We start from the raw sequence: 12810 nt of genomic DNA on the forward strand, positions 1-12810 counted from the left end.
CAGAGATCAGGCTGGAGCAGTAATTACAGCATGCAGACTCCTCCCTTGCATTCTCCTGAGAGGGTCTCTGCATGATGATTCCACAGACTGGCACACCAAGGCAGCTACACAGCAATGAAGCTGAGCTGCAGTGTATTTTGATAGGCCTTGCAGCAAGTCTAAACAATACCAGTTTAGACCTGCTGCAAAGGTCTAAACAATAGTATTAGACTGGTATTGCTTACCAAAGGTCTAAACAATAGTATTAGACTAGTATTAGACCTGCAGCAGGTCTAAACAATAGTTCAGTTTAGACCTGAACACTAAGAGCAGATTAAGAGCAAGCCCTGAGAAGGCAATCCTTGCTCTTGGAGGCTTTTCATATCTGAAGTGCTGTCTAATGCAGAGTGAAATAACGCTGTTTGTTTGAAGCAAGGACCTGGAGTTTCCAATTACAACTCCTGGGGGGGAAACTGTGGTTACGAGAAGATTTGTCATCTATAAACATTAGATTATCAAAGAACTTGCCTGTTCAACCTTTTTGGGTCTAACAGCAGGCAGATGTAAGTAAGTATCAGACGGCAGAGATCACACTGACATTCAGGAAGACTTTTAACATACATTATGTAAAAGTAGGAAGTACATGGTCATTATGTTGAATCCTCCAGTACCAAGACATATGGACTTCACCATGGCTCATCCCACTTGCATCATTTAATTCACTCTCCTCACACATCCCTAGGATGTGGCTGATTTAGTCTCCTAATTCAGCCTCCATTAGTAAAACAATCAGTCTGTCCTTTCTGCTTCATGCAAAGAACAACACCTTACAGTGGCTCATAAATGTTCCAACATTCAACCTTTCACCTGCAAAGTTATCTTAGAAAAATGTTATGAAAAAGTGTATTTCCCATCTGCCTTGGAATCTAACCTGTGCATGATTCAGAGCTTTGGGGCTTTGGAGGTTCCCCTAATTACAGAACCACAGAATAACCTGAGTTGGAAAGGACCCACAAGGATCATCGAGTCCAACTCCTGGCCTTGCACAGAACATCTTCAAGAGTCACACCACGACACCATGACCAGTACCTGACAGCACTGTCCAAACACTCCTTGAACTCTGCCAGCTGCTGCTGTGACCCCTTCCCTGGGGAGCCCGTTCCAGTGCCCAAACACCCTCTTGGGGAAGAATCTTTTTCTAATACCTGAACCTAAACCTCCTCTGATACAACCTCAGGCCATTTCCTCAGATGCTGCCCCTGGTGACCACAGAGCAGAGATCAGTACCTGCCCCTCCTCTTCCCCTCACAAGGAAGTTGTAGATTGCAATGACTCTCCCCTCAGTCTCCTCGGTCTCCAGGATGAACAGAACAAGTGACCTTGGCCACTTCTCCTCCCTTATGACTACAAGATGTCTAAATAAATGCCTGTGTTTAGATGTTGTGAACACTCCTGAGCCTAGAGCAGCCACATACTGAGCCCAGCTGATGCAGCAGCACGTATGGATTGCTTTGAAGTGCTAATTACTTGCTGAAAAGTACACCCATATTCACAAAGAACTTTCAGTGCTGCTCTGTTAAAGACTTTCTGAAAATAAGGACTTAATGCAACTCATGGTGTTTGAACACCCCAATTCCCAAGACAGAAAGCAGGAAGTGCTCAATGTCATTGAAATTCAATGTCCACAGAAATGAAAGGGGGAAACAGTATTTGTCAAAAAATAAATGTGAAAGGAGACTATATTGAAAATAGGTAGACCTATGCACTTTTTCAAATCTGTACCTAATCTTTTCCTGTTCAGTGGTTTGTCCAGGCCAGAAAAGTATTCCAAAGCCATTTTAGAAAACTGCTTAAAATTCAAGGGTCAAGCAAAAAGTAACACTTACTCTCTGAGGTTCTCTTGGGTGCTGCAAATTTGTGTCTCATCTCAGGGACCGTGTATGTCACAATGGTCTGAGTTTGTTATGCTGGCCCTGTCACATAGTCTGGTCTTAAATAAACCCCATCAGAAAAGGAGAAAGTCTGAATGTAGGTAAAGTACCTACACTCAGTGTAAGGGTGTAATTGGCAGACCCCTGATTTTGTAAATTTACTTTGAAACAGAAATAATACTTTCATTTATTATACAGTATTTAACATAAATTTGCATTTGCACCCTCACTTACTGCACATAATTTCTCACTGCAAGCAAGCCTTTGTAATTCGTAAATGATCACACTGATGACAAAGTAGTCAAATGTGTGCAAACCTGGAAGATTTTTTCTTCTTGTTATTTTTTCTTTGTTAAACAGCCTTATAAATGTTGTTAGAGCTATAATGGCAGTTCAAAGAGTTCCCTGAGCAGTTTATAATTCTGCATCACTGCTTCCCCAGGTTTTTGTATTGGGATGACTTTCAAATTGTACTTAAATCATTGCCATCTCCATCGAATTCTCAGAAAGTGATTTAGCGTTTCTTAAATTCTATTGAGAACTCTCCACTCCACAGCCACAGATCAGCATTGTTGCCTGAACAAGTAAACTCGACGCATACGTGTCTAATCCTGTCCTCTTAAGTGTCTGATTTACAATGTGACTAATTGCGTTTTTAGATTCCCAACACTCCTGGCACCAGTTTCTGCTACTTCACAAAAGGAGCCAGTTTCATAATTACTCCGTATCAACCCCATTGTTGGGAAATCAAATTCTCAGGGAACTCTGCGGATAGCATTCTCTGTCAAGGCACTCTTGTTGAAATTGCTGCCAGCATGATGTCTTTCACTGTTAGTTGTTCCTTGATGGAATTTAATAAATATTCATTGGCAGAGTGCAGTGTAATTGATTCAGTCACTTTCATTTTTATCAGCTCTGCAGGATGCCACAGCCTCTGCAGAAAATCTCCAAGATTTGCCAAAGGTTGACAGTAAGAAGCTTTGGAGATTCACTTGGTGAAGAGAAGGGAGGGAAATAGTATCTCTTATCGCCTTGTCTAATATTCACTGTCAGGAGAAAAAAAGCTATATGGTTCTTTGGATGAGCAATGTGCCTTATATAACACACTTTAAAGATTCATAAATTCATAAAGTGTAATATTAAATGAGATGTTATGATAGCAAAAGGGTTTATGATTAGAGAATATCAATTTATCACCAAACAGTGCTTTGCAATAAATGAAGATACTTTACATTAATATTTATTTCTATTAATCATAGGGAAGATTTCCCATTACTCATAAACAGGGATTTGCATTTACTTTCAGCAGTCCCCACACCAGACACTACAAGCCGAATCCCTTGCAACTCTTCATGAAGGTTTTTCACTCCCCCCCAGTACCACACCTACACTGTGGTGTACTACACGTTCAGAATCATTGCAATTCTGTGTTTAAGCAAATATCACATTTCTGCAGTCCTGTTGATGCCTTAGCATTTTAGCATCACTGTTCACAGAATTAGTCCTTGTATGCCAGCTTTTTTGAAGAAATGGTCAGTGTTGAATTTCCATCTAATACATACTCATTAAAAAGCTATCAAACTGCAATATGTGTTAATAACAAAATGCAATATATACTGAACATGTTTTCTGTATAAAACAACATTTTCCTGCTATTAATAGAGGCTACATACTGCAAAGCCTCCTAAAATGGGACTTTGCATTTCATTTTATTGTTTCTTTCAGCTGCCTTTCAAAAATACTTCACCTTCAGAGTTCATTTAGGTAACAGCCCCAATGCTGAATCCAACTGGCCTGTTAGCATAACCATCACTAGGCTGATTTTCCATCTAGTTTTTCAAGAAATCTCTTAGTGGCACAGAAATGAAGCACATAGTGCCAAGCTCTGCACCTACCAGAATGTTCTTTTGTAAGCATATAGTTTAAAAATATATATATACTATAGATACTATAGATTAAATTGTCTGCTTATAGATGCTGATGCAAAAATAACCTAACTGCACTGATAAAGAGTTACAAAGGTGTTAAAAACAGCCATGCTGGCAAATTCAGGCACATGTTCATTTAGTTTCCTTTGGGTATCTGTTGTGTCACATAATTCCATAATTACAGACTGTGAAACAAAGCAAAAAGATCTAAAAAAACCTTTTTTCTCCCCTTCTTTCCTTTTTTGATGTGCACTTACTGGAATGCCGGTGAAGGTAACTGGAGGCGACTGCCAAGAGATGCTAAAGCTACTGCCATTGGGAGTGAATTTTGCTGACCCTGGAATGTTCACCGGAGGAGTGGCCTGTGTGAAAAGAAAGTATTATTCCAGCAAGAAGAACCATTCCTATTCCAAAGGATCTTTCATTCCTTGAAATGGTAAATATGTGAGAGATTTTCCAAGGCATAAAAAAACTCCATGGTGACAAGCATTTTACCCTTGTGAGAGGGATAATCATGGATAAGCTAGTAAGGAAGGGACAGAGCTATATATATACACCAGTGTTCCTGAACCTTGTTTAAAGAAAGATGATTGCTCACAAAAGATTCCATAGAAAATTTTTAAGAGCTAGATCTGTTAAAAAAACAAGACAAAATCAAATGTCACATACAAGTAACTTTTAAAATAATGCCAGCAAGAAGCAAAAACTACTTCGCAGATGATCACCTGTTCCACAGTGATAAATAAGGCCATACTTAAACTCATGGCAGTTGTTTTACACAAAGTTAGTGTGGACAGCAAGGTTTCTTGGATGGAAGGGATTGACAGTAAGTGTTGGCCATTTCCCATTTATCAGAAAAATGTTCAGAGTCATCCCAATTAAAACAGTTCTTCCTATTAATAACTGTAAGGAGCTGTAAATCATCCTTTGGATTCAAAAAATGGCTCTTGAAATACTAAACTGAAGCAAGTATTTGGGCTCATTGAACTCCTATGTTCTTCTCATCCAGGCTGTAATACCCAGTGCTGCCCTGGGGTACAAGGGCGATAACCTGAGCTTAGGCTGTTGAGCATTTTTCATCTTGTGCCTTTCCTTTGGTTTTCTCACTGGGTTATGAATTTCCATGAATTCTTCCCTGCCTCTTTTTTAATCCGATTTAATTTTCAGAATCATGGAATTCATAGTTGTGTAGCTACCCTGCCTAGCAGGAGCGTGAGCAGCCAGCATGAACAAAGGCTCACTTTGACCCTTGAATTTCAAGCTATCACCACAAAAAAGAACCCTCCTTGGTTCAAACTTACAAAGAATTTGCTAAAATAAGTTTTCACTTCTGCCTTTCAGTTGATAGTACATGACAATAACACAATACACTCATTTAAGTAGTGTTTGTGTTTGGGGCTGCTGAAATTGTCTCACTGGTTCAGGAAGAGAGTGCTTCCTTGAGCCACCAAGCAGAGAAAGTGATGACAAACTACAACCTGATAGTCCCCATTAAAGATAATCTTACAAGTAAACAAGGGCTGAAGCAATCCCCTACAGCCTTTCCAAGAAAAGAAAGGTGAGACCACCAGAGGCCTCTGTGTATGACAGCGATGCTCTGTGGGCTGCCAAGCTGCTGACAGCTCCAAGAAAATCCACACAGACATGCAGAGCAAATATCCACTGAGCTCTACAAAATACAAAAACCTCTCTGAAAGGTGTCAAGAACAATTTGGCAGCTTCAGATGGTACCAGTAGTTGTTCAAACACGAAGGAGTGAATGACCATAGAGCTCCAGACAGAAAGAACTGGAGAGAGCTGGATGAGCAGTGAGGCAGCACTGCCTCTGCTCAGCATCCCACAAGGATGGCAGCTCAACCCCAGGGTCAGCTCAGCAATGTCCTCAGGTATTTGAGTAAGACCTGGAAGGGAAATCCTAGGTGCTGAAAGAGCCTGTCTGTAGCTTCTCTGTAGTTAAAATTAACAGGTACAGGCAATAGTTTTGTAAAGAAACATGAAGTTTAAAACTGACATATTTGGAAGTTTCTTAAAACACCATAGTGCTCAATTCCTTTTTCTCAGTGCCTGAAGATCTACCTCAGACATGATCAGACTTAGATATCAATCACCTTGTTCACTTGTTTCCCAGATGTGCATCTTTGCTCATCACGCACAGTCTGCTTTTTCAGGCTAACGTTTTAGTCAAACTCTTCTATAAAGTAAGCAACTACAACATTACAACCAGCTGAAGAATTTCTATACCCCAACTTTAATTTGCTTAGAGACCTCCACCTAATTGCCAGTCAAGATATATTAATGAATAATTTGCATTTATTTGTGCCACATTACCCTTATATCTGAAATAGCCCATGCTCATCCTCTTCCCCTCTCATGCCTGTCCTTTCGCTTTCTTCCCAGGCAGCAATTCCATCTTCTTCTTGTCCCTTGCTTTGCCTGAGGTATCAGTTCCAGGACTGGAGAGGCCGCCCATGTCCTCTTTCTACTTCTTCTGGTTGAAGCCCATCACATCAAATTTGGCTGACCAGAATTCTAATTCAGGATTTCAGCTGAAGTTATATGGGGTTCTTGAGGGTATAATGGCATTAAAAACCCCTCTCTCTCCCAGGTATTTCTTATCCAAGACAGCTGACAACTATTTTTCCCCCTTCACAGCTCTGTTGTTTGTTGGCTCACAGTCATTCTGTGCTTGATTAATGAATATAGGCTTCCTTCTTACATAATTTTCTAACTACCCTAGTTTATAGCAGAAAAATCTCATTAGTTCCTTGGATGCAGGACCTTGCATGTTCTGACATTAAACTGCATCCAAAACCTATTATTCTTAAGATCACCCGGTCATATAAGCCTGACTGTAACTCCCTTACTGCTGATGTCTCCCAGGTTTATTATCAGTGAAGTTTATTATAGTATTTGTGTATTACCAAACTGATTTAATGAAAGTGAGATCAGGGCCAAGAACAGCTTTTCATTTAACTCCACTAATGACATTCAAAGGCCCTTTCAAAATAACTCACTGCTGTTCTCTGTGACTTTCGAGCTCCTTCTCCTATACTAAATTTAATCTCTTGCTGAACAAATACTGCCTACATGTTTTAAGATCAAATGCTCTCCTTGAATCCAGAGGGATTTTTCCTTTGGTTACTGTATTGTTCTAGCATCATCTTTCTCAGGGCCTCCCCCAGTGCATTTGCCTCAAGTGCTGTACTTTCCAGAATTTCTTCAATTATTTTTCTAAATAATTTCTCACCCACAGGATGGGGTCAGAGAAGAGCATCAGGACTTTCCCCAGTTTCCTCATATCTTTCTCACTACAAGTAGTCTATTTGATGTTTTCCAGTCATAGAGGGAATGGCAATTAACAGATCTCTTCAGGATTCTTGCAACTGAACTTTGGGTTCTGTATTTTTCCCCCTTTTTTTTTTAACAGGAATCCTGTGATGAACAATATTCAGCCTCCCTTGTGCAAGTTCCTTGAGCTGCTCCCAATGAAATAATCTCCACTTCCTCCTCTGGCTGGTGAGATCTGATAATCTCCACCCTGCCTCCTGGCCCTTCTTTCAGGGCAGAAGGGATCCTGGCAGAGGATGCCACTGACCTTCTCTACGGAAGCTGCTTCCTTTGTCAGGACAGGCTGAATGCTTGAGCAGGGACCCTGCCTCCTGCTTCCAATTAGCAAGCTGTGAACAGTGGGGACTGTGTCACTTCTCACTGATGAAATTAAGCATTGAAACTAGAGCAACCTGAAAAGCCCACGGGGCTCAGGCACTTGTAGTCTTGTGTCATGGAATACATCAATTCTAATCCAATTCAAGGACTTTAAACACTTGAATTAGGATTTCCTTAGCCAAGTGCTTTACTCAGAGGCTGCTTGTAAAAAAGGGTTGAGTGGGTCTCCAAACAGCAGGGAAGACTGTCATGACTGCAAATCCCAAATGAAGCAAAACTTGTCATCAGCCTAGACTTGTTGCCTCACTCACTATGCAAGGCTTAAGGTACATTGAGAAGTCTTTCTCCCAGCTGGTTTAATCAGTCTCCAGGTTGGCATGCTACCTGATGCAGCTTCTACCTGTGATGCCAAGCTTCCACCCATGCTTTTCAACAAGCACAAAAGTCTAAAACAAGCCTGTGAATTTTCTATAGCTCTCTCTGACCTTTTAGTAGGTGGGCTCCAAACACACCACTTAAGTTTTATCTGCACAACGCTATATATGATAGTTATTGAATCTGATAAATTTAACAGAGTTCAGCTCTCCAGTGCATACACAGGTCACAGACCACACTACTTCAAAGACTCTATTCTTCTTTTATCTTATGGTATCCAGACCAAAACATGTCAAGTTTTAGTGCAGTTTTATAATTAATGCTCTCTGTCAAAACTTAGCTGGAATGTTCTAGGACAGCAGTTTTTGCCATTTGAAAAGCATCACCTCCAAAAATAGGAAGGTACCATGTTTGTTTTTTCATTCTTCCTGCTCTACTTTACAACTGCAAACTGACATCTCACACAGTACAAAAACAGGAAATGAATTGTTCCTGGCATCCTTGAGATCAGTCTTACACTTGTTGACACTTCAAGTAGAGCTTGTACTTATTCAATAAAAACAAAGCTGAATTGAAGACTCTGTGAGGGATTCAGCTGACTGGATGGGAATTTTTACAATGCAGGAAACCCCATCTGAGTACACCACCTAGGGTTCTCCTCATGCTCAGTGAAAATTGAACTGATGTAGGCAGTGGGATACACAAATCAATTCTTCTCAACCTGAAGTATGCACCAATGTATGGTTGGATAAACAGCACCCCAAAATCCACCAGCTGTGGCGGGCACATAAACAAACAAACAATGAGCTCAGAAGAATACATCTCAGTTTAAATTTAAAAAACGCCTTTGACTGCTCTGAACACCTTGCACCCCATTAAACCTGAACACTGTGATGTGACATTTCTTTACACATTAGTGACACTAGTGTAATCCCTGGAGCTCATACCACTGGTGTTACCTGGTAAGCGTGGTCCGTGTGTACGAGGTAGAGGTTGGTAGGAGCTGAGCGGCTCAGAGGTGTCATCACTTTAGTCTCGGTTTTGGCACAGGAAGTTTCAGGACGGATGGCGTCTTGGGTGGGAAAGGAAGGAGGAGATGCTAAAGATGGAGACACTGGGGAAAGACTGCTTAAGCCATCAGCTACTGAGTCCGTGTTGAGCCTGATTTCTGTATAGTAAAAATCCTCCTCTCCATCACTGTAGTCAGACTCTCCTACACGTCTGTATCAAGAGAAAGAAGTAGGAATTGATTGAAAGCCAGAACCCAGAGGTAAATTTTAAGTTCTAGATGCAAGAATGAATATATTAATATTGTCAATAAATTAATATTTGCAGTTTCAACACTTCCTACTTTATCTGCATTCTGACTGCAGGTAAGTGGAAGAGGAAAATCATCTAATGTGAAGGGAAAGGAAGTAGGAATTAATTTTTTTCCCCTCTCTGTGTTATTCTTGACCAATTCTTTCACCTTGGAGTAGATGCTTGACTCCCTGAGATCAAGTATGAGCTTCTCATCTGAAACTATTGTAAAGTTAACAAGAATCTCAATGCACTCTGTCTTCAAAAATCACAGCAAAGATAACAGACACAGGCAAAGATATACTTCACTCATGTCACAGCAAACAATATGCAATCTCATCAGAAGTTACTTAGTGATACCAAATATACTTATGGCTGCCATTCACTGTAACTTTCTGTAACATAACAGAAGAATTTGCTAGAAAACAGTCTCACTCTGACACAGAGAAAGCACTCATACGGGCTGGCTTGCCACAGCCAGGACTTTCTGGTCCTGCTCTCCAGAGGCAGACTTATTGAAGGAGGGCATGTAGGAGGTTTAATTGCCTCAAAGTTTCATCTGATGTGCATTTGAGCACAAGTGCTAACAGTGAAGCAGCCCAGTCAAAGCAGTAGCTCCCAGTAGACTACACATTATCTTGAAGTCCAAACCAGCAGGTGCTGAGAGAACACATGTCCAGCAGGTTTGAAAGGCTCCACCAGAGGTACCATTCATCAGAATGCAGCCAGTCACTCACCAAAACTATTCTTTCCAGAAAAGTTTCTAGCTCCAGCAAATTCCAGAAAGGTTTTGCTACTTGTTTCTGCCTCTCCCACACCACAAAGGGGATGTCCCAATAATATAAAGCACAAAACAACATTCCTAGCTGCATTTTGAGAGAGACTTTCTGTTTCCCACAGCCTACTCTTAAGCCCAACGGTAATTGTTGACCTCTTCAAGACCATCCTGAGCTCCAGATCTTTCTTGTGGTGGCTTTAATTTTTAAGCTGTGGGTAACACAGACCTACAGAACAGAGATGTATTTTCACCTAACAGGTGAAGACCGTGAGTCCCAACTGCAATTATAAATGAGACAGGTACATCACTCAGTGAATTACACGGGAGAGTTCAGTTCAGCAAACTACAGCTCTGAAATAAACTTGTCTCCTAAAAGATCAATTTGCTTTTGCTTCTAGTCCAAGTAACACACCTCTGTGTCCTGGTTTTGTCTGGCCTGGAATTAATTTTCTTCCAAGTAACTGGCCCAGAGATGTCTTTTGGATTTAGGATGAGAAGAGGTTGATAACACACTGATGTTTCAGTTGATATTGAGCACTTCTTACTCTAAATCAAGAAATTTTCTGTTTCCCATGCTCTGCCCCTGGAGGCTAGGAGGAAGCACAGCCAGGACAGAGGGATGTTCCATAGGATGTCATGTTCAGTAAATACACTGGAGGGAGCTAGCTGGGAGGTGCTGATCACTACTTGGGGACAGGCTGGGCATTGGTCAGCAGGTGGTGAGAAACTGTAATGTGCATCACTCATTTCTCTTCAATTCTGTTTCTCTCTCTATCCCCTTAACTTAGAAGTATTAGAGTCACTAGTATTACGGTTATTATTATCATCAGTGTTTTATTTTGTTTAAGCCATTAAAATGTTCTTGTCTCAACCTAGGAGGTTTACTCTTTATTCCTTTGATTCTTCCAGGGAAAGAAGGGCATGGTGAGTGAACAGCTTTGTGGTACTTTAAACCACGACAACATGCAGCTCAGTTTCCTTTTATTTTTAGGTTTCTTATGTGGTTTGTGGTTTCGGTAGGGTTTTTGGCATTAATAATCTTTTTAGCATTAATTCAACTCAGAACTGGCACAAGCACCTGACCTCATGTGAAACAAAGCTGAAAAGTATTCATGCAAGACCCTGAACCTGTCTACCACAGAATGTCATCCCAGACATGATGTGCAGACAGCACACATGATGTAATGGCACTGAGCTGTGCAGCTGACAGGGAAGTGCAGTGTAACCTCGAGCTCTATTTGACCTTCTAGCAAAGCTTACAGAATTTCAGGAAAGAAAGTGCCTCACTGCTGGAATAAGTGCTCATTCACCTTGATGCACTATTCCACAATTTCCTCAGAAACACAGGGATATGAGACAACAGAAGCCAAGGGCAATCCAGTTCATGTCTCCAGCCAAGGGCAATTGCTCCTCTTCTACACCAAATCCTTTAGACTCCCAAAAAGACTGCTCTCTTACCCAAGGTGAATGGTCCGTATGTGTTTCTGAATCCCTGCAGCTGTGCTCAGTACCTTCCCACAGTTCTTCCACAGGCATTTGAACATCACTTTCATGGAGTTCTGAAAATTATGAGTAAAGCAACATTAGTTGTATGGAAGTTGTTGGGATATTAGGAAAAATTTCTTCCCTGAAAGGGCTGTCGAGCATTGCCCAGAGAAATGGCTGAGTCACCATCCCTGGAGGTATTTAAAGGACTTGTAGATGTGTTGCCTGGGGACATGGTTTAGTTCTGGACTTGGCAGTGCTGGGTTAAGGGCTGAAAATTTCTGCGACCCTGTTCTTCTGGCAAGGTAGAAAAAACCCCAAACTACCCAAACAAGATAAACAGTTACAAAACACTGTGAAGATTCAAGAGCCTTTGACTCAAATACATAACAATCTAATAGTCTCTTGTCAAAGATATCACCCTACTGAATTCAAGAGAATCCAGTGAAAAGCTGCAGGAGCATCTTGTGACAAAACTTACCCACTCTGTTCGTTGGCAACACTTACATTTTTCAGTTCCTCCACTAAGGGAGGCAGATGATATAAAAACTTCCTATGCTTCTTTCAAAAAAACCCTAATGAGGACTTCTTACTTTATCCAAGGCACCTTCTTAAATTAAGGTCTTTCCAAAGCAAGCTCTTATGAATGTTTTTGCTCATGATATTTGCAGCACAAAAAAATATTGTGCCAGAAAAACCTAGCTTCTGTTATGTCCATATTTGCCATGAGTGGGCACAATATGCTTTTGTTTCACTCAGAAGCTGCTCTAGACCTTACTCAGACAAGAGAATGAGAAGTTATCTCATTCAAGAGTCTGTGTTCAATATTTTAAAAATACAGGTATAATTTAATTTAAATATTTCTTTATATTCTTTAATATAACTTCATTGATCCCTACTGAGTTATCACTGATTTAGAGCACATCCAACAAGGCTATCACAAGGCCAATCTTCAACATTTTGAAGACTATGGAGAAAAGTAGTCTTAAAACAACATAGATATTACAAACTCTAGAGATATTTAAAAGCTAATTTTACCCTAAAGTAAAACTGATTTTGTACAGGTTAAAGAAAAAAATAATTCTGAATAGCTTGTAATTCTTAAAAATAATTTTCTCTATTATTACAGAACACATTATTAACAGGAGGAAGAGCATCAAAATACTGTATTATAATTCTATAATTTCTGTTACATATAAGATTAAATTAATATCTTCATATAAAACTCAATTTAAAAAAAAAAAGGGAGAGAACAAGCACATCCTTAGGGTTAAGTACATTTCACTGTGCCTTGAATAAAAGCCAACTTGGTGCTTTCTTCAATTTGGACCCTTTGGAACTGCATGCCAGTAGATGGTTTCAGCATTTG

The 12810-nt window shown here is 40.4% G+C and overlaps 1 protein-coding gene across 1 annotated transcript in view; it reads right to left on the bottom strand.

Moving 5' to 3' along the window:
- The window catches only part of ZNF704 (zinc finger protein 704), a 102029-nt gene that overhangs the window by 19916 nt on the left and 69303 nt on the right, over positions 1-12810 (bottom strand). The window contains exons 5-7 of the mRNA XM_030240306.2: positions 11415-11515; positions 8839-9100; positions 4096-4200 (exon numbers count right to left, since the gene is read on the bottom strand). Of these exons, the coding sequence (XP_030096166.2) occupies positions 4096-4200; positions 8839-9100; positions 11415-11515 (468 nt within the window). The remainder of the gene's footprint in view (positions 1-4095; positions 4201-8838; positions 9101-11414; positions 11516-12810) is intronic.

Source organism: Serinus canaria, chromosome 2 (genome assembly GCF_022539315.1).
Source record: "Serinus canaria isolate serCan28SL12 chromosome 2, serCan2020, whole genome shotgun sequence".
Taxonomy (NCBI): domain Eukaryota; kingdom Metazoa; phylum Chordata; class Aves; order Passeriformes; family Fringillidae; genus Serinus; species Serinus canaria.